We start from the raw sequence: 24,408 nt of genomic DNA, 5'->3' as shown, positions 1-24,408 counted from the left end.
ATGGTGGTTTTGATTAAAATTGTACAGTTACATAATAATCATCTGCCTTACACCTTAAGCTCCCTCCTATTTGAAAGAACTCATTAGTCCCCACTGTCCTACCAGAGCACTCCGCTCCCAGAATGCAGGTCTTTTAGTGATTCCCAGTATCTCTACAAACAGACTGGGAGGTAGAGCCTTCAGTTACCGGGTTCCTCTACTATGGAACCAGCATCTCTCCATGGGTCAGAGAGGCAGACACTTTAACTACTTTTAAGTCCAGGCTTAAGACTTTCCTTTATGACAGAGCCTTCAGTCAGGACTGGTTCAGGTAGCTCTGAACCACTGATAGCTATGCTGCTATCGGCTGAGACTGCTGGGGGACACATCAGGTTACATGGAGCCCTCCCCTCCTCTCCTCTCCTCTCCTCTCCTCTCCTCTCCCCCTCTCTCCTCCTCTCCTCCCTGCACATTTTTGGAACTGTCATTACCATTACTTGTTGCACTTTGTAGTTTGGCCTTGGTGTCTCGCAGTCTCTCTGTGTTTCCACAGATCCACCAGAGCCCCAACCGCCGCCTGCATCGTACACCCCCCCCTTTATCCCCACTGTTACATCAGCCCACGCTCCCCTCCCATGAACCAGTCTACCATCCAGTCCCCCATCAAGCTGGCTTGCTCTCCCTGCCTCCCCCTCCATGAACCAGTCTACCATCCAGTCCCCCATCAAGCTGGCTTGCTCTCCCTGCCTCCCCCTCCATGAACCAGTCTGCCATCCAGTCCCCCATCAAGCTGGCTTGCTCTCCCTGCCTCCCCTCCCATGAACCAGTCTACCATCCAGTCCCCCATCAAGCTGGCTTGCTCTCCCTGCCTCCCCTTCCATGAACCAGTCTACCATCCAGTCCCCCATCAAGCTGGCTTGCTCTCCCTGCCTCCCCTTCCAGAAGCTTCCTTCTTCAACTGTTATTAACATTTCCATGTTTCCCACATTTTGTATCATAAACTGTTTTCTTCTCTGTAACAACATCTCCTGCACGTCTGTCCCTCCTGGTGAGGGATCCTCCTCCCCTCCTCACCCTGAGGTTTCTCCCATTTTTCTCTGTTAAAGGTTTTCGATGGAGTTTCTCCTCAGTCGATGTGAGGCTCTGAGGACAGAGGATGTTGTTATGATGCCATGAAGCCTGGAGACAAACTGGTGGTGAAAACGGGCTCTACAAATAAAATTGCCTTGCCTTGCCTTGCCTATTTTTTCTTTCAGCACAGTTATTTTAAGGAAAAGATAATCACCAAAGTAGCACATACACTACAAAAAATAGGTGGATGTGAGATACCACCTTTCAACCTCCCACCTAGGGAGCATTATTCATTTGGTGTTGGACAGATGAGCAAAGCCAATTTCAAGCTCAGTCAGGTGAGTATGGAACTGTAAACTCTGGGAGATAAGGAGGTAGATAATTTCCTTTTTACAGGGACTATAGATGACAATGGTTACCAGATACAAGAGGCATTAAAACTGTCTCATTTGAGGGCCGTACTGCTTTTCTGTCCCGTCCGATGGAGCTTGGAACTTCGAATACGAGTGAATACAGGACAAAGTCAATTAAAAAGAAAAGTACCTCTAAGAAAATGTTGCATTCAAGATTAAAGGACTTAATGCAGCTACACAGGGATAAACAGAGCCAGAGCCAGTTTAAAAAATTAATGTGGGCTTTGAAACTTACTTTGACGTTAACTAGCTTCTTTCTTGATGAAAATAATTATTTCAGCTTTTGTAGTTGAATGGGCATTTTCTTGTACAATCATCAAATATGAACAAAAGTTTTAAGACAAAAGGCCTTTTTTAAAGCCAAAGTGTGGAACTTTTTTCTCCCTCTCCTGAAATGGAGAAGAACACGAATGGTAATATAGCTTATAAGGCCAATTTAAGACACAGTTAAGCACTGAAGTGGTTGTGAAGCAGAAGGGCAGCAGTGTCGACATGTCACTATGGCCAGTTTGTGTGAACGAAGTTGTGAGCAGTCTGTTATATACCACTAGAAAACTAACGCAGAAGGACTCTACGTCAAGCACAGACCCCAGACAAAGCAAATTGACACAAACTGAGAGAATGTGACTATTTTCAATGTTTTGCAAAAATGATTACATGCCAGATGATGATGATCTCTCTCTCTCTCTCTCTCTCTCTCTCTCTCTCTCTCTCTCTGTTGCTCAGGAAATGACGCAGTGCATTTTCTGGACTGACATACAGTCATTGTGATTGGCTACTGCATGTCACAACATGTTGGATTTCTCGAAAAGTTGACCTGGGTTTAACTTTTTTTGTCTGGCCCCAACACTCGCAACTAAAAAGCACTACCACTATTCAAACCTGCATTTTATCACAATACTGCTTTGTGCTTACGGGAGATCTCATAATCATAATACTGTGTATAATACAGTTTGACACACGCATGTATACGCTTCAGTCATATTCAAGCTAGCCTGGCATTCTGAGTGTGTTCCAAGTCGACTACATCATTTAATTTGGAAGGGACTATTGTGAGACTTCATGCTGTCTCATCTTCTTCTCTTTGAATTTAAGTTCCCGTTAATAGGAACATGATTTGGGACTTGTAAACTTGTTTGGCATGTGACAAAAAAAAGTAAACTGGAAGAAGTCTAATTGCAACCAGCTGAAATGAGGCATACTACCATGAAGCATTCCAGATGTCGACATACTGCAGTCAATAAATCAATTCGTCAATACTGGGACCACAACAGTATTTTCAGTTAACTTGCTTGACGGCAATGTAAAGCAAGGTTTTTGGGTGATGTAAAACACATCGCAACAGCAGAGAGAATGTTGCTACAAAATTTTGCAAAACTTTACAAAATTTAAAGGCACCATATAATGTAAAATACAAAGAGATTTACCTCATGCCCATGAACTTAATGATGCATGGGCTTGAATGTAAGGGACATTATTTTATGCACAGCCCTTTTTTTTTTTTAACAGAAGATCAGGTTTATATAGTTCCCTTCTTCCCTTTTCAAAGAGCATGCCTGATAAAAGATTTATAATGAGCAGAGAGATGACAGTTACTCTCTGAGTCAGGTGCCAGAATCCTGGGGGTAATTTCAGCTCTTCTAAAGACACGTTCCTCCCGAGGGTCGGGATGTGGGGTTGACAGTGCATAATAAATGAGGTGGGTCCACAGAGGAATATCTCTTTGCATAAAGGAAAAGAAGAAAGGTCTTTTCATGACAGGGACCACTGACCTTGTCGGATGCACAAAGAAACTGTAGCTGACAACAATGCTCCAGCAATCCCACATAAATAAAGGGAGTATTCATCCTGGAGCGCTCTGGTGTTACACTCGTTGAATAGGATTACAGTGCCACTCTTTGGCCTCTGAGGACAAATACAACATCTCTTTTTCACCGCTGCCACTGAATATTTCATTGCTCTTGTGATTAATTCTTGACCTTGATCTCTGAATATAAACATTTCTATAGGTTGCTGTAAATAACAGTCACAGCATGTATGTCATGTTTCAGATTCTAAAAGACAACTGTTTCTGATTGAAAGAATGAAATACAAAGGAGTTTAAAGGGAGAAACAATGAAAGCGTTCAAAGTTATTCATTAACGTCTCATGGAACATGGGCATGGAGCAGGAAGGAAACATTCAGCAACCTTTGTCCACCAAGACTCTTCAAGTCAGAGCTGGAGGAAGATTACAGCAGAGTGGTCCATAATCCTGATCCCGACAGGTATGTCCTTGTACATTTAACGGCTTACGTTATTTTTAATAATGACAGGGGAGAGTAGGGATGTCACATGATGACAGACGGTGGTTGTCATGTGACTTCAGAAGTTTACTGAGATATTTTCCATATGCGAGACTGCAACACCGATACTCTTCACCTGTTTTATGTAATTTACCAAAAGGAAACATCTATAACATAGGATTTATAGTAATAAATCTGCTCCATGAATAAGGAACCTTTTTCATGTAATATGTGTATTTGTGGATTGCACAGTAGTATAGTCGTGAACTCTATTGCCTCAGGACAAGAAGATTCTGGGTTTGAGCCCCGGCTCAAGCACAGGATCTTTCTGTGTGGAGTCTCCATGTTCTCCCTGGGCTTGCATGGGTTCTCTCTGGTACGCTAGCTTCATTCCACCGTCCAAAGACATGTAAGAGGAGACGAAGTTAATCGGATACTCTAAATTTACCAGGAGTGTGGCTGTGACAGCGAATGGTTGTCTGTCTACATGTGTTGGGCCTACGATGGACTGGTGACCCCAGAGACGATTCTAGAGTCTGTGGGGGCCCCATATGGCGTCAGATAGCTGTCAAAATCATGAGAGCGCGAATACAAACTAAACGAGCACAGGATCAGGAATTGAGGGCATAAAAAACATAACATTGAGAGGTCAAAAATAATCTTGTGGCAATTAAAGTTTGTCTCGAGCGTGTAAATTGTGACAGAGCGCAGTTGTGAGACGGCGGCGCTGCTCGCTCTCCCTTCTAATTTACACGCTCGCTTCGGGATGTTTTTTCGCTCTCGATATTTTTTTTCCTACCAGAAATACGTCACGGGGGTAAGGCTCGACAAGACGACTGCCGACTGAAGTTCGTCGGCGGAATACGCCTGTTAATGGTCAGCTGTTTGAATCAATTTTTCTTAGGCGGTAGGTGGCGGTCATCCAACGAACGTGCCATTAAACCACATAGAAGAAGAAGGAATAGAAGAAGTACACCTGTTAATGATCAGCGGCGCCAAAACTAGCCAGCTCCATGATTTGATTTTTATTTTAAGTATTATTGTGTGAAGTCCTGTTTAGATCAACAGTTGGTAGCAAACAGTCTTAACACAGCAACTATCTCAGGAAGGTGTGGAGTCACATAAGAAAACTGATTTAAGCAGCTGGCCATGAACAGGCGTATTCCGCCGACGAACTTCGATCGGACACCAACGAAAAATATATGAAATTGAAAACTTTGTTTCCCAAATGTTCACATATATACCATACATATTCTAATTATATAACTTGAAAAACCTCATTATTCTGAAATATAAATGTAAAGAATACAAAAATGAATAACAAAAATGTTGTTACATTGTAAATAACTCACATTACAAGGCTAGAGCTTATCAGCTCTTTTTAAGCCCTGGTTCAAATTCTTCCTTGGCTGTTGCAAAACCAAAATAAATAACTATGTGACAACAAGGTTGTTCCATTGTGAATAAGTCACATTATAAGGCTGGTGCTTATCAGCACTTTTAAAGAGTTAATTAAGGGATTGTATGACAAGTAAACCTGTTCATCATATCGCTTGTATGAGTATGTATAATGTTACTTCACTGCAATGAGACGTCTCTCATTAGGCAAGGCAAATTTATTTGTATAGCACCATTGATACACAGGGCAATTCATAGTGCTTTACAGAGGGAAAGAGAAATTGAAAGTTAGAATCAGTTTAGAATCGAAAACATGAATTAAAACATTCAAAAATCATTTAAAATCAATGAAACAGTTTAAGATCAATTCGACAGCAGACAAATCAATATTAAATCAATCCATCAATACCAAATCACCCAGATCAATCCCAAATCAATACTATCAGAAGGCTGCAGTAAACAGCAGTGTTTTCAGCCCTGATTTGAATGAGCTGACAGTTTGTGCCCCCCTCAGAGGTTCAGGGAGTTTGTTCCACTGGTGTGGACCACAGAAGCTGAAAGCAGCTTCACCCTGCTTGGTTCTGACCCTGGGGACGCTGAGTAGACCTGTCCCTGATGACCTGAGGGGTCTGGATGCTTCATACCCAGTCAGCAGCTCTGACATGTATTTAGGCCCAAGCCCATTCTGTGACTTAGAGACCAGTAACAGGATTTTGAACTCAATCCTTTGACACACAGGGAGCCAGTGCAGTGATTTCAGGACAGGTGTCATGTGGTCCATTTTCTTAGTGTTGGTCAGGACTCTGGCAGCAGCATTCTGGATGAGCTGCAGGTGCTTGATTGATTTTTTACTGAGACCCCTATCACTTTATCTGTGAGTGTGTTCGTTAGCTGCAGCCACCTTGACCGGTGAACGTTAGCAACTAGCTTTATTGCTAAATTAAGCAAAACATAACAAGATTAATGTGCGCCTGTGGTTTAAAAAAAAAGAAGAAGCGTGGATTCTTTGAACTCTTGTGAACACAGACCCACTGTTTGTAAGGCCATCGCATACATGTACTGTTTGTACAACAGGACAGGAGCAAGCAAAATCAAGTAATCCATCATTAAATCTCTATGGACAAAATTCTTACATGGTTTGCCCAACCGGCAAGCACACTGAGAAGCTCTCAGGGGCGCCTTGCAGCTTTTTAAATTTGCGTTCTTTTGCTAATACGTATTTTTAACAGGGTAACACTTGGATGCTTTTCATGATGATTCACTAAAGGAAATAGGGCCCCTATATTTTCTTATAAGATGTTTATTGTATCTTAAAAGCACTTAAAAGCTTTTTGTTGCTTTATTTAGGTTATAACATTTTTTTCTGCCTTCTATTTAGACTGCAAATCCTTTAAATGGCACTTACATGGGCATTGTCACGCATCGATACATGTTTTTTACAAGCAGTTCAATGTGAAGTGTAAAACAGAATAACTAATAAGATAATCTTTCACAACAATCTCAAGTAAGTTCTAGGTTCATACCCTTGAAATAATAAAAAAAAAATACAACAAATGTGTTCATTTTTTTCAAACTTACAAGGGCACGTGATGTTAAGGTTTTGATTTACAAGGTCTTGAGGGGCTTTTATGTTTGAAACTTGACCACTTTACCAAGGAAGAGGGTTGATTTCAAGGGTTATTTTTGCTCCAAAGTTATGTGTTATGATCATAATGTAGTGAAATCCCCACAGCAATTAGATATTAAATGCCCAATCAAATCTCAGCGACCATTACTTTCTGATGATGTACTTGTTATCTTGACCAATCTTGATTCTAAATTCACGAACGTCCATTTAAAACTATGTGAGCACTCCTCCATGATGTTAAGGAGTTGGTTGGCTGCTGTATTTGTCCTTGAATTATCCTTTATCACATGTAACTTGATACTCTAGATTGGAGAGGGTACCACAGTCTATGTAACTGTGCACCCTGTTCAGCTCAATGAGGCTGTTTAACAAGCATAAGACAGCATTTTCCTGAAGCAGAGAACGTATGAAAAGAAGAAATAGCAAAATTATTAAAATTCCTCCAGTGGGCCATCACCTACTATTCATCCGCAAGTATAACCAGAGGATTATTTGTATCTTTTCTAGGTCTGACTAGAGGACAGAACATGGGTCAGTGGAGCTACAGCGTCATCATGCTGCTTTCCTTTTGGGCAGTTTTTATCAGCAGCGTTAACTCTGCTTCTGTATTTGTCATTGAGGGACACTCTCAAAGACATCTTCTGATTGAAAAAGAAGACCTCTTCAGCAACAGCAGTGAAGTTCGTAAGTACAAGTACAGCTCACTCAGGTATTTTACTATCCCCGAACTATCTATAACCAGGTGTGACTGAGGAACATTGAGCTCTATGAAATGTCATTTACACGAAGTTGTTGTTCTTTCTACAGTAAATTTGTCCTGCTGTCTTCCCAGGAGCTTCTGATGACAAGGACAAAAAAACCTCTCTGGAGTGGTCCTATCTAGCAGTTGGTCTGGGCACAGTCCTCACCATCTCAGTCCTCATCGTGCTGATTGTCAAGTTTCGTCTTTTCCATCGCTTCCTCGTCAGCTACAGACACGCTCTACTCCAAGAAGCTGATGGAGTCAGCCAGTATGGCCAGGAGGAGGTGACTTTCCCTAGCAGCATGTCAGGGAGAGTTGGAGAGGTCAGAGGGCTCGGGCAGCTGGATGAAGATGATGATGGCTTTATTGAGGACAACTATATTCAGACCAATGAGAAAGACAGAACAGAGACAGAACAAGGTGATGACGAAGAGGAGGGTGGGACAGAGGACAGTGACGATGATCTGCAGTTCACAATAGGGTGAGATGAACAAGACAGAAAGAAGATTAATTCATGCAACAGAGAGAACTGTCTTAATCAGCTGTCCCTTCCAAGCCGAGTGTAGTTTAAGTAAAAGAAATCCCAAATTGTGTTTTAGAGTTTCTCCCTGGCTCACTTGTATAAGTATAAACAGACAATAACCTCAAGGTGCAAAGATAATGATAAATGGTGAAATCTAAAATGGAAATTAATGAGTAGAAACAGAGAGAATAATTACAATATTTTCCATAAACTGCAAATGACAAATGTTGATCTCTTTTTTTTCTGGTTGTGCCAGTTCTTCTTTACTTCAGAAAATATCAAACATATCGAATATTACCTGTTTGATTCATGTCATTTTGTCTGTGAACAATCCATTTATGCATCCATGCATCCATCCAATTGCCTAAAAACCTATCCCAGCAGCCATCAGGCGAGAGGCAGGGTTCACCCTGGACAGGTCACCAGTCCATGGCAGGGCCAACACATAGAGACAGACAACCATTCACACTCACAGTCACACCTACAGTCAATTTAGAGTATCAATCAGCCTCGTCCCCTCTTGATGTCTTTGGACTGTGGGAGGAAGCTGGAGTACCAGAGAGAACCCACACAGGAACAGGGAGAACATGGAGACTCCACACAGAAAGATCCCGCGCCCGAGCCAGGACTGGAACCTGGAACCTTCTTGCTGTGAGGCGACAGTGCTGACCACTGCACCACCTCGCTGCCCTGTTTGTGAACCGTCTTCCTTATGCAGTCTGACCATGCTCATGTCTGTGTTCCAACTCTGATTATTTGAACAACTTTAATGGATTTGTGTAAGATAAGAAAAAGAAGTCAGATGTGCAAAAACTAGACACATACATAATTAAAAATGAAGAATAAAAAAGACTAGCAAAATTAGAAGTTCTGATTAAACCTCTTCATTATATAATATAATATAATAATATAATATAATATAAATCAAGAATTTACACTACTGTGCGATTAGTTTGAAATGTTTCATACACAGGCAGCACGGAGATGCAATGGAATTACCTCTCAGCAAGAAGGGTCGGCTCGGGCACAGATCTTTCTGTGTGGCGTTTGCATGTTCTCTCTGTGCTTGCATGGGTTCTCCAGCTTCCTCCCACAGTCCAGAGACATGCCAGAGGGACAAGGTTAATCAAATACTCTAAATTGACCGTATGTGTGGCTGTGAGAGTGAATGGTTGTCTATATGTGTTGACCCTGCGATGGACTGGCAACCCATCCAGGCTGTTCCCCGCCTCTTGCAGGCAGCTGGGACAGGCTCCAGCCCCACTGCAACCCTTAAGAGGCTAAGTGGAAGAAAGTGGATGGATGGATGGTTTTGAACACCTCAGGTCTAACAAGGCTACAAACAGGAGGGTTGACCCGTCTGCTAGACAAATGGCTTCTAATCTGTCATTTCACAGTCTTCATTTTTTTTAATTCTCTGAGTATATTCATACCTGAACACATTCAAATCAGGCTGGCCGTGCTAGACGTCGCCTCGCTCCTGGCCTGCCTCATCTGTCCTCCTGAGACATTGAACACCTGGACAGCTCGACCTCCAAGCCTCCTCACTCTGCTCCCTCTCATCCTCCTCCTCTGCTCCCTTCTTCTCCCGAGGTGTAGCAGCACGCTGTATCCCACAACAGCTAGAGCCATGCTGAGCCCAGCAGCCATCAGCACAAGACCAGACATCAACATCTCCCTGCTGTCATGGCCTTGGCTGCCAACAGTGGTCACACAGAGCAACACGATCCCACAGAGCAACAGTGCCAGCCCCACAGTTAAAATCAAGGCTGGGTCCACCCGCCCGCCACTCTTCAGCTGGTCAATCTGGTGCCGGCTGTGCACACAGTTCATGTCCTGAATGGCAGAGCTGAGAAGCTGCTTGAGAAGGATGGCCAGGGCCAAGAGACACAGTGTGGTGCCTACCCCAAGGCGCCACTCACCAGACAAGCTGGTCGTGGTGGAGAGAAAGCCAACCCCGCCAAGGCCAAGGCCTAGTATGAGAGTAATGGAAGCACAGTAACACAGCAGGGATTGGCGAGGCTCTCGAAACCACCACATCTCCACCTGATCCTCTAAGATGCGTTGCTGGATGAGGTCCAGGTAGAGGCTTGGAGGTTGGGAGAAGGGTTGTATTTCAGGCATGGCAGGGGTCACACTAAACACAAGACACCTTGTATGAAAAGAATACAGCTTAATAGAATTCAAATCTTGGCACAGTGCTGCATCCATGCTGATCGTATCCATTCAAAAGTGAAGAGTAATTTTGTATAGTTTATCTCAGATGATATTAAAAAGTCACTTACGAGGAAGTGAAGGCGTGTCATGTCTTGCTGTCCATCAAGCTGCATCTCCACAGTGCCATAGCAACAAAACAATACTTGGTCTTTCTTTGTTCTTGATAACCCAACTTCATGGATCCCTTTCAGTCTGTCGTTGAATGAATTTGAATTGCTCTGGCCAGTTTCAGACAGAAATGCAATGAAGGCGGTGGAGGAATCCTGATTTCATACCGACTGCTGTGGTGCAACAATGGCCCGACAAACAAGCTAGCAGGCCAGTTGAGAAATAAATGATCATGACGCTGACATCCTGGTGGGACAAGAAAGCTTGAAATCTTCATCGGCAGTCGTCAGGGACTGATAATGTGCGCCCCTTTACATTCACTGCTCAAGTGCCTGGCAGAACAATGAACCCCCATCATCATTTCTGATTAGGTGGGTATAATCACAATAGCAGTGTTGGATCATGGTTTGTAAGAAGATTGGCAACATTGTCCAGTATCTCACACAGACAATAGGCTGGCCGATGAACAAAAGGAGGGTGGGTGGTAGTGGTGGTGGGAGTGTGTGTGGGTCTAAGAGGGGAGTTGCACGGCTGAGCTGAGTGATGTCAGTGTGTTCTGATAATGGTATGTCTGTTATCTACAGGATAGCATCACTCAGCTGGTCTCTCAGACTGGCCACAGGGAATGCTGTCTTCCGTCAGGGTGCGCTTACTCGCTTTGGTCATTGAGCTTTAAGTAGTATATCTAACTCCACTGAAAAAGCATCTTCAAAACATTTGGCCTGCAATTTTTAAGATAAGCTTGACATTAGGAAACATGTTGACTTGAGCACTCTGACACCACACACAAATTTCTATAGTGTAGGCTGAGCAGTCAAGGCAAAAAGGTCTCCGTGCAATAGTCAAGCTCATACCTTCTAGTTTTCCAACAAAAGTTGATTTGTGTATATATACACTACCGGTCAAAAGTTTGGACAAACCTTCTCATTCAATGTTTTTTGTTTTTAAAAAAAAAAAAAAAAATTTCATTACTTTCTACAATGTAGATACATACTGAAGACATCAAATCTATGAAGCAAGATATATGGCATTATGTTGCAAAAAAATTGTGACATAACTGCAGATCCATCCATCCATCCATCCATTTTCTACCACTTATCCTGTTAAGGGTCACGGGGAGCTGGAGCCTATCCTAGCAGCGAGAGGTGGGGTAGACTCAGAAGAGGTCGCCAGTCCATCTCAGGGCCAACACATATGGACAGAACCATTCACTCTCACAGTCACACCAACGGTCAATTTAGATTGTCCAATTAACCTCATCCCCTCTTGATGTCTTTGGACTTTGGGAGGATGCGGGAGTACCTGGGGAGAACCTAGGCAGGCACAGGGAGAACATGGAGACTCCACGCAGAAAGAACTCATGCTCAAGCCAGGATTCAAACCTGGACCCTTCTTGCTGTGTGGTGACTGTAAGGAACTTTTAAAAATGTTCTTTTAATATGGTAACTGCTTCTGTATGCCTTTATTTGTTTTCCCCCCTTTTAAAAAAAAAAAAATTCATGCTTTTATTTTTTGTGCTCTTCTGGCGGAAGTAACAATCGCATAACTGAATGAAATTGACGCAGCTTTGTAACGGGCGGAACGGTTAAAACGGATTGCGCTGTACAATGAAAGGATACTCCTCAGAATTTTAAGCGCCAAGCCAGAATTGGGAACAATAGTCTGCTCCCCCCCCCCCACCCCCGTTGTGGTTCATAATACCCCTATTTTCAAAGTATCTAATCGCAATGCAGTGTATAAAGATTGTCTATCTGTGTCAAATGTTATGTGCTCCAATGTAAAGAGATTAATTTTTATTTAAGAAATCATTCGTGCTTAATGTAAACTGTATACTGTTCCATTATTCACTCATGATTGGTGGGAGTGTAAGTAACTTTTAAAAATGTTCTTTTAATATAGTAACTGCTTCTGTAGGCCTTTGTCCCCCCCCCCCTTTTTAAATATATGTATAATTCATGCTTTTATTTTTTGTGCTCTTCTGGCGGAAGTAACGACCGCATAACTGAATGAAATTGACGCAGCTTTGTAACGGGCGGAACGGTTAAAATGGAACGCGCTCTACAATGGAAGGATACTCTTCAGAATTTTAAGCACCTTGCCAGAATTGGGAACAAGGTATTGTGTGATAAATATTTGTTTTGTTTGAATTTGCTCTGATGTGTAACTTGGTTTATTTGCTGTGTTTAAAGTGTTTAAATGTATCGCGATGTTGATAGTCTTTGACCGTTAAGCTGATGGAGTTACAGGAGCCTCCTAATTTCTTCATGTATTGTTGTCAGTGTCAGTTAATTTTGAATTAATGCACTTATGTATAGTTTTGTCATAAAGGTTATGTTTTTAAGATTTAATTGTATTTTATTGAACTGTCTTATCCAGCTCTTACGGTGTTTCATGTGTAACACTTGTGTTATATTTTAGACTAGGTTCTAAGGAGTAACGGATACTGAATACGGTAACCAACTGATGGTTTAATTTCAGTAAAACACAAAAATATCACATTAACAGTGACTCAGAAATACCCCAAATAAAATAGAGCTCATTTCTTTTAAAAAAAAGAAAAATAAATATAAAAAATAAATAAAATTATCTGAAAAGAAATAATGTCCTTGTATTCACTTCTTTTTGTTCAGTAGACTTCAGTTTGTCTGTGTTGACAATGTTCTTTGTGTGGTTTATCTTGTCTTTGGAGTTACACTACCAGGGTAGGTATGAGTGTGTGTTTGTCTTCTTATCTGGGAATTCCTGTATGTCTCCACGACGATCCGGCTGAGGATCCTGAAGTAGCTGGCCAGGCTACTTACAGAACGCCTCAGCGTTCCTCTGGTGGGTCTGGCTCGCCATCAATCTCAACGTCTCTCAGGTGATCCGGGGTCACATAAAAACCAGTCTGCACATATTGCGCAAAACAATAAATCAAATTATTTCATCATTATAAATTCAATCATGTCAGTCTCAAACTGTAAATTAAGTTTTACTCTTAATTTTTTTAACATGTAAATAATCTCTCCATGAAATTAACATTTTTCTTATATAACATTCTTATCTAAATAATTATTTATCGCATTTTTTCTTACAGTATTTAACTATTTAACCATAAACTTTTTCACATTCACACTCAATGAAATTACAACATTTTTACATAACACAGTAACATATTTTTAACCTTTGCCCAGTTTTAACAGTACTTCCATATGAAATGATACCTTATAAGTACAATGTAACTGAGTAAATAATGAATTCAGCTTTTTCCCACTTCCAAAACACTCTTAAAAGCTCCGACTGGTTTTATAACTTTTCACCGCACTATATCATGGTAGCTAATGGCTGTGCTAGCCGACCGCCGCGTTAGCAGGCAGGTTAACATCAATAATATCATCACTCACCGGAGTTTTCCACGGTAACAGACACTCGTCGGACCTCGTCAAGGTAACGGTAAGTAGAAGCACACATTAGAAGTACAATATTCTGCACCATTTAACTTCTTCCCTTCCTCTTGGCAAATCCCCCAGCACTCCCACTCTCATCACCACACGCGCCCTTTTTTTTTTTTCCTTCGTCCTTTTCCGTCCTAAACCCGAGTGGTGGATCGGACTTTTCTACAGGTGCCGATAGAGAAAAAACAACAACAAAACAGCCGACTAGCGAGGAGTTAACCCTATAATTGCCAAACACTTTTTAGTGAGTGGGTTACACATGGAAGGATGGCGGCTGAAGGTAAATAAAGACTTCTGAGAAACATCAGTGCGCTTTACCACTGACTGGCTGGGGTCGCTACCGTGACAGTGCCAGCCACTACACCACTGTGCTGCACATAACTGTAATGATGCTTCTTATTTTAGACTCCTCAAAGTGGCCACCCTTTGCTTTGTTGACAGCGCTGCAGACCCTTGGCCTTCTCTCAGTGAGCTCCGCGATGTCGTCCCCTCAGATGGTCTTCACTTCACAGGTTGGCCTTGTCAGGGATCATTTGTAGAACTTCTTACCTTCCTAATGGGGTTGGGACCATCAGTTGTTGTGCAGAAGTCAGGTTGGTGCGCAGCTGACAGCCCTATCTGACAACTGTTAGAATTCATGTTATGGCAAGAACCAATCAGCTAAATTAAGAGAAATGACAGTCTATCATCACTTTAAGAAATGAAGGTCAGTCAGTCCGGAAAATTCCAAAAGCTTTGAATGTGTCCCCAAGAGCAGTTGCAAAACCCATCAAGTGCTACAACAAAACTGGCTCACATGAGGACTGCCACAGGAAAGGAAGACCAAGAGTCTCCTCTGCTACTGAGGATAACTTCATCCGAGTCACCAGCCTCAGGAATTGCAAATTAACAACACCTCAGTTTAGAGCCCAGATAAATGTCAGAAAGAGTTCTCGTAGCAGACACATCTCTACAAAAACTGTTGAAAGGAGACTGTGTGAATCAGGCCTTTATGGTCAAACAGCTGCTATGAAACCACGACTAAGGAAAAGCAACGAGCAGAAGAAATTTGTTTGGGCCAAGAAACACAAGGAATGGACATCAGACAAGTGGAAATCTATGCTTTGGTCTGATGAGTCCAAATATGAGATCTTTGTTTCCACCTGCCTTGTCTTTGTGCAATGCAGAAAAGGTAAATGGATGGTCTCTACATGCATGGTTCCCACCATAAAGCACGGAGGAGGAGGTGTGATGGTGTGGGGGCACTTTGCTGGTGACACTGTTGGGGATTTAGTTCAAACTGAAGGCTCACTGAACCAGCAGGGCTACCACAGCATCCTGTTTGACTGGTTGGGGGGGAAAGAGAGCAGGAGAACAGAGCAGACACAAAGACCAACTGGATTAAGGTGTGAAGAATAAGAGAGCAAGTAAGTGTCTCATCAGCAGCTGTTGAGGGGTTCTTGAGGTACTCACAGGTGCTCAGGGGCCAAAGTGTTAAAAGATTAAGAGCCGGGACCCGAAGGCCACGATATGGTCCATGTTTACTGGCTGAAAAAGTTAACTGTACTGCATGAATGCCTTGCAGCACAGATAATCCAGCTGCTAAGGGATGTACCCAGAGTGGTTAACCCAGGGCGGAATAGTCCTGATCATGAAGGACCCTCAGATGGGCCACACCTCATCCAACTACCGACCAATAACCTTCCTCTCCACAACAGTTCCTGTCAGCATATTAGCGGCGAAGTAAGCACGGGTGTCAATACATGAATGGGGCACAGAAAGGAAATGGCAGTAACACCCGAGAAGCCAAGCGCCAGCCACTAGTAGACAGAGCAGTCATCCAAGACTGTAAGAGCAGACAGACCAACCTACGCACCATCTGGATTGACTACAAGAAAGCCTACGACTCAATCCACACATCTGGATACTAGAATGTCTGGAACTGTCTTCCTATACTCATGTGTTACCAAATCGTCTTCTCCTCTGGAGCCTTTGTGCTTCTCTCAATCCCAGATCCCTGACTGGTGCTGCTGGAGGAGGCTACAGACCTGAAGAGGCTCAAGCTGCCACCCTTAGCATCACCTGTTCACGTCCCCGTCTGTCCATCAGTCTCTTCCCCTTTCTCTCCCTCTTTATCCCTCCCTCTCTCTTTCCTTCTTTATATTTGTCTTTCTTTATTGTCTGTCTTGTCTCTGCCCTGCTCTCCTGCTCTCTTTCCCCCCCCCAACGGGTCAAAGCAGATGGCTATTCCCACTGAGCCTGGATCTGCTCAACCACACACGTGCACACATAGGGCCCAAGGGGTGCTTGAGCCCCTGACCTTTTTGCCTCGTATTAAAAAGTGCCCTCTGTATGTGTGTGTGTGTGTGTGTGTGTTTTAAATAACATTAATAAATTCCTGTAAAGGATGTAAAATGAAAAAGAAATTGGCGGTACAAAAACTCCACAGTATTCTTCCAATTTTCTTGCAATACTAGCTTGTTGTATGTTGAGCCGCTTCTCTGTTGCGGCTCCGCAGAGAGAGAGAGCAGGCAAGTGAGTTGAGAGGGAGAGAAGCCGCTGCCCCATGTAGAACTAAGGAGATGTGACAGTGGAGCAACTTCAACCTGTGAGTTCTGGTCTAACTAGACGCCGTCCATTTATTCAACCTGCTTAAATATGGGTCACCTCATATTTCAGAAAAACACTCTATTTTTGGCTGATTTTCAAAATAAAATACACTGTTTTCAGCGGATCATAGCCTATTTTCCTCACTTCAGGTGTGAAGTACAGGTCCAAGGTTTACATAGACCGATAAAGTTTATTGTTTACTTTGCTACTACTGTGTGGGCTAACAAAATAATAATAATAATGATAATATTATAGTGATTTCAGCATTCTGGGGGTGTAAACTCTAGGTTATCTGTGTTTACAATATTACCATCTGTATTTAAACTTGATTCATGTTGATTATGCCTGCAGCACGATGCCAAAATAAGAAAGGATACAGAAAAGGAAGGCAAAGGAGTGGCAGTTGCATATCACGTTCACCGACACCGGACACATAGCTAAGAAGTTAGCTTTCTATTAGTGCTTTATTTTAGGATTTGACATTAATTTCCCCAAAAAATTTGCACACATGCTGCCCTTTTCTGACTTTGAGCCCCTGCCCCTCTACGGTCACGTGCACGTCCCTGTGCTGAACGTTCCTGCCTGTTAAAAGGAAGGTGTTCGTCGCCACTGTTGCAGGATGTGTTTGCTCATGGAGAACTGTTTGGTTTGAATTCATTAAAGGAGTGTGGAACTGGACCTGCTCCACTTGTGAAGTGTCATGAGGTAACGTTTGTTGTGATGTGGCGCTAAACAAAACAATGGACTTGATTTCACTTGACTACCAGGAGGGCTGGGCAACACCTGTTAAAGTTGGAATGAATTTCTCAACTATAAGCCAAAATTATTGTTCACTATGCTTGAGGAATTTCTAAATGCGCAACTAACGTAATGTAAAAAGGTCCACCTAACCCCCCCCCCCCCCCCCCCCAAAAATACTACCAGGAAATATTGGAAAAAATGTCTTTGATATAGAAGGGGCTCTTAATTTCGGGTAGGAGTAAAACCTGAAAACTCATAGTGCTCAAACAATATTGTACTTTTTAAAAATTTCAATTTGTGGATTTAAATTTGGGAACAGACTAAATGTGGAGTTAAGTCAAACATGATACAGTACAAAAAGAGGAATGAAGACATGATTCTTACAAAGCAAAGAGGTGAAGAAGGGCTTGGAAACAAGGGCTAACTTCCTTTATCTATTTATGTATTTATTTATCAATTTATTTAGTTACCTACTTACTCGCATGCTTATTTATTTATTTATTTGTTATTTAGTAGATAATGTATCAATATGTATGTATGTATGTATAATATGCTTATAAGTACGTACATGGATATGTGGGTGTATGCATACAATATTTAAATTTATGCACATATGAATGCAATTAATTTGTCAATGTAATCAAATTAAACACTTGATGGGAGTTCACAGGATGTGGATATTTGCCAACAAATAGAATTTTTTACAAGATAAAGAAAATGTGTGTGATGGTGAATGAATAGATACAAATGAATGAATATGAGGAAAGGGAAGGATTTAAGGTTTACATCTTTTCTTCCTTCTTTGTAGATATGTTCAATCAGAGTTTGATCATTTACTACTGCAATTTAATGTTGTCCAATTGTTTTTTTATTTTGTTTTTTTGTATTTGTTCTGTCGTTGCATGTCCCAAATAAATACTTCCATCAAAGTGTTTGTAGATTAGTTTTCTGCCATCCAGTATTCGTATCAGTATTAGTATTATTAGTATTATATATGAGTGTAAGTATCAGCGTACGTGCCTCTTACGCCGATGCAAATGTTGCCAAAATTAACCAGCAGAGGGCAGCATTCTCAAGGTTACTGCCTGACGGATGCCCAGCTAATAATACTACAAACTACAGAGAGTCTCAAGAGAGTTTCAGGGGCGGCTCAGTGAATGGAGGTGAAAGTATATTAGTTATCATAATGCAGGACTGCCAAAATGTGTAGGATTTGGTTAAAAAATGAGATACAGCAGTTTGCTGATTTTACACCAGCCAGAAACTGCTTTTTTTTTAAATGGATAGATAGATAGATAGATAGATAGATAGATAGATAGATAGATAGATAGATAGATAGATAGATAGATAGATAGATAGATAGATAGATAGATAGATAGATAGATAGATAGATGGATGGATGGATGGATGGATGGATGGATGGATGGATGGATGGATGGATAGATAGATAGATAGATAGATAGATAGATAGATAGATGGATAGATAAATAGATAGATAGATAGATAGATGGATGGATGGATGGATGGATGGATGGATGGATGGATGGATAGATAGATAGATAGATAGATAGATAGATAGATAGATAGATAGATAGATAGATAGATAGATGATGGGTGGGTGGGTGGATAGATAGATAGATAGATAGATAGATGATGGATGGATGGATAGATAGATAGATAGATAGATAGATAGATAGATAGATAGATAGATAGATAGATAGATAGATAGATAGATAGATAGATAGATAGATAGATGATGGATGGATGGATGGATGGATGGATAGATAGCTAGATAGATAGATTTACTTTATTAATCCCTTTTGGACGTTCCGCCAGGGAAATCTCCTACACAGTCACGGCACTGTTACCATAAAGGTAAAAAGAATAGACATTAATAGAACTGTATAGAAAAATAGAAAAGAAAACAAAACAAAAAATATATATATATATATATATATATATATGACCTGAACTTGTTCAGGTCATTTGCTCTTGCTCTCTCCACTCCTCCCCCCTCCGTGCTGGTCCTGGCTTTGTGGCCGGTGATGGTCTTGACGCCCTCCTAGACCTCCCTCATGTCGTTCTCCTTCAGCTTTTGCTCCACCTTCCTCCTGTAGGAGTCCTCTGCCTCCTTCAGACAGCGTTTCACCTCCCTCTGTGCTGCTCTCATCTTCTCCTTGTCCTTTGTCCTGAAGGCCTTCTTCTTCCTGTTGAGGACATCCTTGACTTCCTGTGTTATCCATGGTGTGTTATTTGGATAACACCGACCAGTCTTGGTGGGGGCTACCACGTCTGCACAGAAGCTGAGATAGTCTGTGAGACAGTGAGTCATCCCATCCATGTCCTCATCATGTCCACCCAGCAGTACATCCCAGTCTGTGGTGTTGTAGCTGTCTCTCAGAGTCCATCTCCTGATGGTGCGGGTAGAGACTGCCTGTCTTTTGACCAGGGGGGTGTACTGGGCTGTGCATGCACCAGGTTGTGGTCCGACTTGCCCCGTGGGGGGAGGGCGGTGACTCTGTATGCCTCCTTAACGTTGATATACAGGAGGTCAATCGTCCTGTTCTTCCTTGTGGGACAGTCAACAACCTGATGGAAAGCAGCCAGGGTAGAGTCCAGGGTGACATGATTGAAGTCTCCAGAAATGATCATGAAGGCCTCAGGATGTTGGGTCTGCAGCCGTGCAGTGACACTATGAATCCTTTCACGTGCAGCGGCCGCGTCCGCTGTCAAAACAGTGCTCAGAGCGTTCGGAGTGGCTGCCGTAACCTACAGCGCCATCTAATAGCATTGCACTTAAACATGAGGTGCATTACTATTCGCTCTCTGTTCATTTGATAACATGGTCATATCTCTTATTTTGTTCTGTTAGTATATCTGCAAATTTGAATATTGTAAAAAAACAAAAAACATCTTGCAATCATTTAGATTTCCAGATATCATTTTACATTTGAAGCTGTTGGGTATACACCTTGAAAACTTGCCTATGGTTTGATCAATAGAGGGAGTGTAAGTGTTTTTGGCCCACATCGCAGCCCCTGTAAACATGAGCTGGGGCCTCTAAATGCTCTCAGACAAATAAATCTCCAAGGAAGTTCTCCCTGGTGCTGCTGGAGGAGGCTGCAGACCTGAAGAGGCTCAAGCTGCCACCCGTAGCTCCACCTGCTCACGTCCCCGTCTGTCCATCAGTCTTGTAAAAGAGTTCCCTTGCAGTTAAGCAAATTTATTTGTCTTCTTGCAAGGTGGAAAACAAAAATTCAAAAATATTATAAACAAAATGGATGTTCAAAAATTAAAACAACAAACATATATGCTTCAACTCAAGCAAACGAGATAGAGCATACTCAGGCTCTCGTGCCATATACGGGCAGAGCTCTTGGCAGCCTGGTGCCCGACCTCACTCTCCACTTTCCCCAAGAAAAATCCAACCAGAAGCTCTCCAGCAAGAGCCTTTTCTGCGCTGGACCAAACCAACTCTCCCTTTATTAGGACTGTCACACAAACTCACCTACTATTCAAGTGACCTTACTCTGTGTAAAAATATTTCAAAATCTCAGGTTTCTCATTAACACATACAAGGTAAGTATTCTACATGTTTTAAGCAATAGATCTCTTTGTGAATGCAACATAAACACTCAACACCTCAACAAACTCCCCTGTCCAAATGGTGGGTTCCAATTACCTTCCCTTACTATAAAAGGAGCCCTGCAGTCAGGTGTGACTCTTTCAAGAAGATCAGATCAGTATAGGAGATGACAGTATGTGTGTGTGTGTGTGTGTGTGTGTGTGTGTGTGTGTGTGTGTGTGTGTGTGTGTGTGTGTGTGTGTGTGTGTGTGTGTGTGTGTGTGTGTGTGTGCGCGCGCGCAATTCCTTTAAATAACTATGTTTCAACCTGGTATTTTTTGTATGCTGTATGATTTCAGAAACCCAAGAATAACTAAGGTGTACGTACTGCAACCTAAACTATGGTAATGAAAATGATGAAAAATCTACAAGGTGATCAAAAAAATAATAAATGTATTTGGGAAAAAGAACAAAACAAAACATCACTGAATATGTGGCTTGAAATATATAAGTGAGAATGGCAGTCTCTGGCTTTACCACAAGTCTCTTCCCTTTCTCTCTCTCTTTATCTCTGTCCCTCTCTTTCCTTCTGCATATCTGTCTTTCTCCATGATCTGTCTTTGTCTCTGCCCCGCTCTCCTGCTCTCTTTCCCCCCAACCGACCAAAGCTGAAGGCCGTCCCCACTGATCCTGCGTCTGCTCAACGTTCCTGCCTGTTAAAAGGAAGGTTTTTGTCCCCACTGTTGCAGGATGTGCTGCTGATGGAGAATTGTTGGGTGTAGATTCATTGAAGGACTGTGGTAGGAGACCTGCTCTACCTGTAAAGTGTCATGAGATAAGTTTTATTGTGATTTGGCGCTATATAAATAAAATTGACTTGACTCATCAGCAGCTGTCGAGGTGTTCTGGAGGTACTCGGAGGTGCTCAGAGGCGGAAGATGGACAGTAGGTGAACCCAGCACATCAGTCAACACTAGCATCTGCAGCTGTTTAAATGTGGGAAAGAGAATGATGGACAAAGAAAAGCAAGCATGCTCAGCAAACATCCCCTGAAGGTAATTTCATAAAAAATACAGCAGTGCACAAATCACACTATTAATTGACATCCTGCGCAAGAGAAACCGCAGATTTCTCAAATATCTGTGACTTACTTTACATGCAAGGCTGATTGAAGCCTTTGCTTTCCAATCCGGCACATTTTTGAGACTGGCTGCTACAAATGAAATGGACTGGCTCCTGATTTTTTGAGGTGCTTGACTTCAAATGCCAACCAAAGCAATAGTTTTGCCATTTTAGTGATTTCTTCAGAAAGAACTTTTCCTAAACATCAGGAGCCCATACTCAGTCAGTATTTCCCAACAGATTGGTCATAGTGCAGGAGGAATGGGCCGACAGCTGAAAATGGGCCTAGATTTGTTACTCTTTCACTCAGACCAGCCCACTGACACACACAAACACAACAGTGCTTAATAGGCCATTCATACACAGATTGATTTTGGAACACTAATATGAACCTATTTTATGATGAAGGCAATTTCAGGTTGTGTGAAGTGGCATTATTTACTGGTTCAGTTGAGCCTATCAGTTGCACGCCTGCTACCTTGTTTTAGTGAGACTTTAGCATGTAACTGAAAAACTGCTTTGTTGAACTACAGATGGAGTGAGCTGCTGAAGCGCTGGTCTTTTTTCACTGAAATACTGTACTGAAGGTTATTCTATCGGTTTAAGAGGTTCAGAGCTGTCACATTACAGCAGTGGTTTAGTTCTACATATTTGTTCTGGTTGCTTGTTTGTTTTAGGCATACAAGTCCCCAGCACATGAATACACTGATGTGGGAATAAGAGCAGACAAGGCCAGAGCAAGCAAAGTTGCTAAATCAGTATGTTTAGTATGCAAAATCTCTCGCTCTGATGTAGCCTGCTTCCCACTTAATCCTAGCTAAAAGCATTTTCATTTATACCTCATGTCAAATAGACTGAACTGAAATTCATCCAGACACATATGGTGTCTGGTGATTGAAACCCCTAAACATTCCTCCCTTTCATTGCTCTAATCACTGCCACAGCAAGCCAAATGGACATGACAAATAAATATTGTACTCAACATACATTTCGTTTTGATTCTCAGGTCATTTGCTGGAGAGCTCGTCAGGCTTTTGGAGTTTTTTTTTATTTTTAAATGAAACCTTGCTCAGTCTTACTTTATTTGTATGTATGTCGGCTTGATTCAACACCCTGGTCACAGACTTGAATTAATGGAGCACAACCTTGCTAGCATGCTCATTTTCAGACAAGACTTCATTGTGTCAGATTTTTGCTCCTGTTCAACCACCTGTTAGTTTTCAGTCTGCTCCCACTGCCTCATTCATACTGGATGGTCACTGGTGCAACAGGCCCCAAATTCCATGATCCTCTCCTCACATCAATAACTTTATTGACTGTGAATACAATAGAACAAACAAGTGCATGTGTGTGACCTTATTTCTTTTTGTTGAGGTTGGGATGGGGATTATTTTATCCTTCAGCTTATCTCCATTAAAATGACTGATTATGCCATGAGCACTGGCCATGGCCTACATTTGAAAGAGCCTCGTCTGTTCTGGCTGGAAGCCACTAGATCCTGTAATACTAATGGAGCTCTTTTATCTGCAGACAAGAATTACATCATTTTGTTTAGAAATAGCAATAAGGCTGCAGTTTGGATAGTAAAAGAAGTGGGGTTTTTTCTATTGCTGCAGTTGAAAAACAGCAAACCCCGTGGTTCACCTAAGTGTTTGTATAATTTGCATATAAATGAGAGCCTTACAACATTATTGCTGAGGGGGTATATTAATAAGGGGGTTGTTGATTGTGAATAGGATTGCGTCAGGAAATTATTTCTGGAGGATAAAGACTGTATTTTTGCCGTTAGTTCGTACCACAAAATTTCCCAACACACAAGATAAAACTCTCAGAGGCAGAGATCCCAATGCAAAGTTTTACTTGGAGCAAGGAGTCCAGGCAAAGTTCTACATTGGCTCTGAACAGTTTCAGTGTCTCTCAAACATATATATGCAAAGTTCCTCCTCTCAGTAGCTTCCCATCACGCCTTGTTCTTTCTTTTTCTTTCAAGGATAGTCGCAGCGGAAGAGAAGGGATGCTGGCTCCTCACTGTCCAAGGCCTTTCTTAAACTCTTCTTATGTCAGGAGTGGAAGCACAGCCTGATACATCCTGCACAAACTTAATTTCTTCGGTCTTTTATAAAGGTCACAACACTATCATAGAGTTCTACATAAAGCCAAATCTTCATGATAATAAAACATGTATGTGATAAAACATAAACATGTCTGCATATTTTCTAACAGACTGGTAACACAAAAGAGACATATGTAGTTAAGCAGGTGGGGCAGAGAGCATAATGTTCTTCTTTTGATTGTTTTACAATTTGAATGATTTAAGAGTTTGTTGGCTCCATCTCATCCCTTTTTTATATTAGTTTTTTATCAGGGTTTTATTAATTCTATTTTTATACATCCATCTATCCATTTTCTAAACCGCTTATCTGTTAAGGGTGGGGGGGGGGGGGGCTGGAGCCTATCCCAGCTGATTCCTGGTGAGAGGCGGGGTACACCCTGGACCAGTGGTGCAAGGGTCAAATTGGACAGGGGGCCAACACTTATGGACAGAAAAGGCCAACACATGGATGGGTAGGCTACTTGAAATTATTCATGAACAAG

The 24,408-nt window shown here is 42.0% G+C and overlaps 2 protein-coding genes and 1 long non-coding RNA gene across 9 annotated transcripts; 2 read left to right on the top strand and 1 right to left on the bottom strand.

The window, feature by feature from the left end:
* The first annotated feature begins 3,574 nt into the window (after nt 1–3,574).
* On the top strand, nt 3,575–8,237 carry LOC147261201 (uncharacterized). Its single transcript, XM_086203135.1, has 3 exons — nt 3,575–3,729; nt 7,280–7,456; nt 7,605–8,237. Exons 1-3 carry the CDS (start codon nt 3,612–3,614, stop codon nt 7,997–7,999), a joined length of 690 nt encoding a protein of 229 aa, XP_086059261.1. The 5' UTR covers nt 3,575–3,611; the 3' UTR covers nt 8,000–8,237.
* On the bottom strand, nt 5,357–10,756 carry tmem125b (transmembrane protein 125b). 4 transcript variants are annotated; one of them, XM_086204856.1, is made up of 3 exons: nt 10,323–10,756; nt 9,471–10,189; nt 5,357–7,890 (listed from the first exon to the last, which is right to left on the bottom strand). In XM_086204856.1, the coding sequence occupies exon 2, from the start codon at nt 10,159–10,161 to the stop codon at nt 9,481–9,483; it is 681 nt and encodes a 226-aa protein (XP_086060982.1). In that variant the 5' UTR covers nt 10,162–10,189; nt 10,323–10,756; the 3' UTR covers nt 5,357–7,890; nt 9,471–9,480. The 4 variants fall into 4 exon arrangements, with proteins under 4 accessions (XP_086060982.1, XP_086060983.1, XP_086060985.1 ...); XM_086204857.1 differs by having other exon boundaries at nt 9,471–10,174; XM_086204859.1 differs by having other exon boundaries at nt 5,357–7,978; nt 9,471–10,756.
* A 3,298-nt stretch (nt 10,757–14,054) lies between these two features.
* On the top strand, nt 14,055–23,990 carry LOC147261199 (uncharacterized). 4 transcript variants are annotated; one of them, XR_015116086.1, is made up of 6 exons: nt 14,055–14,076; nt 14,238–14,308; nt 21,051–21,095; nt 21,360–21,491; nt 21,584–21,746; nt 23,804–23,990. It is a non-coding gene; the product is annotated as an uncharacterized LOC147261199 (long non-coding RNA). The 4 variants fall into 4 exon arrangements; XR_015116083.1 differs by having other exon boundaries at nt 21,581–21,746; XR_015116084.1 differs by lacking the exon at nt 21,051–21,095 and having other exon boundaries at nt 21,581–21,746.
* The last annotated feature ends 418 nt before the right edge of the window (nt 23,991–24,408 follow it).

This window comes from Aulostomus chinensis, chromosome 5 (assembly GCF_037954235.1).
Source record: "Aulostomus chinensis isolate RoL2024-O1b breed Wild chromosome 5, RoL_Achi_v1.0, whole genome shotgun sequence".
Classification (NCBI taxonomy): domain Eukaryota; kingdom Metazoa; phylum Chordata; class Actinopteri; order Syngnathiformes; family Aulostomidae; genus Aulostomus; species Aulostomus chinensis.
This window is presented reverse-complemented; position numbering and strand designations above follow the sequence as displayed.

What these genes read in the sequence shown, in the direction of transcription:
- LOC147261201 (XM_086203135.1), top strand. Translation starts at nt 3,612, where the DNA reads ATGGAACATGGGCATGGAGCAGGAAGGAAACATTCAGCAACCTTTGTC. An exon ending in CATAATCCTGATCCCGACAG is followed by an intron (nt 3,730 to 7,279) that starts GTATGTCCTTGT and finishes TATCTTTTCTAG; the next exon opens with GTCTGACTAGAGGACAGAAC. An exon ending in CAGCAACAGCAGTGAAGTTC is followed by an intron (nt 7,457 to 7,604) that starts GTAAGTACAAGT and finishes CTGTCTTCCCAG; the next exon opens with GAGCTTCTGATGACAAGGAC.
- tmem125b (XM_086204859.1), bottom strand. Translation starts at nt 10,263, where the DNA reads ATGGATACGATCAGCATGGATGCAGCACTGTGCCAAGATTTGAATTCT.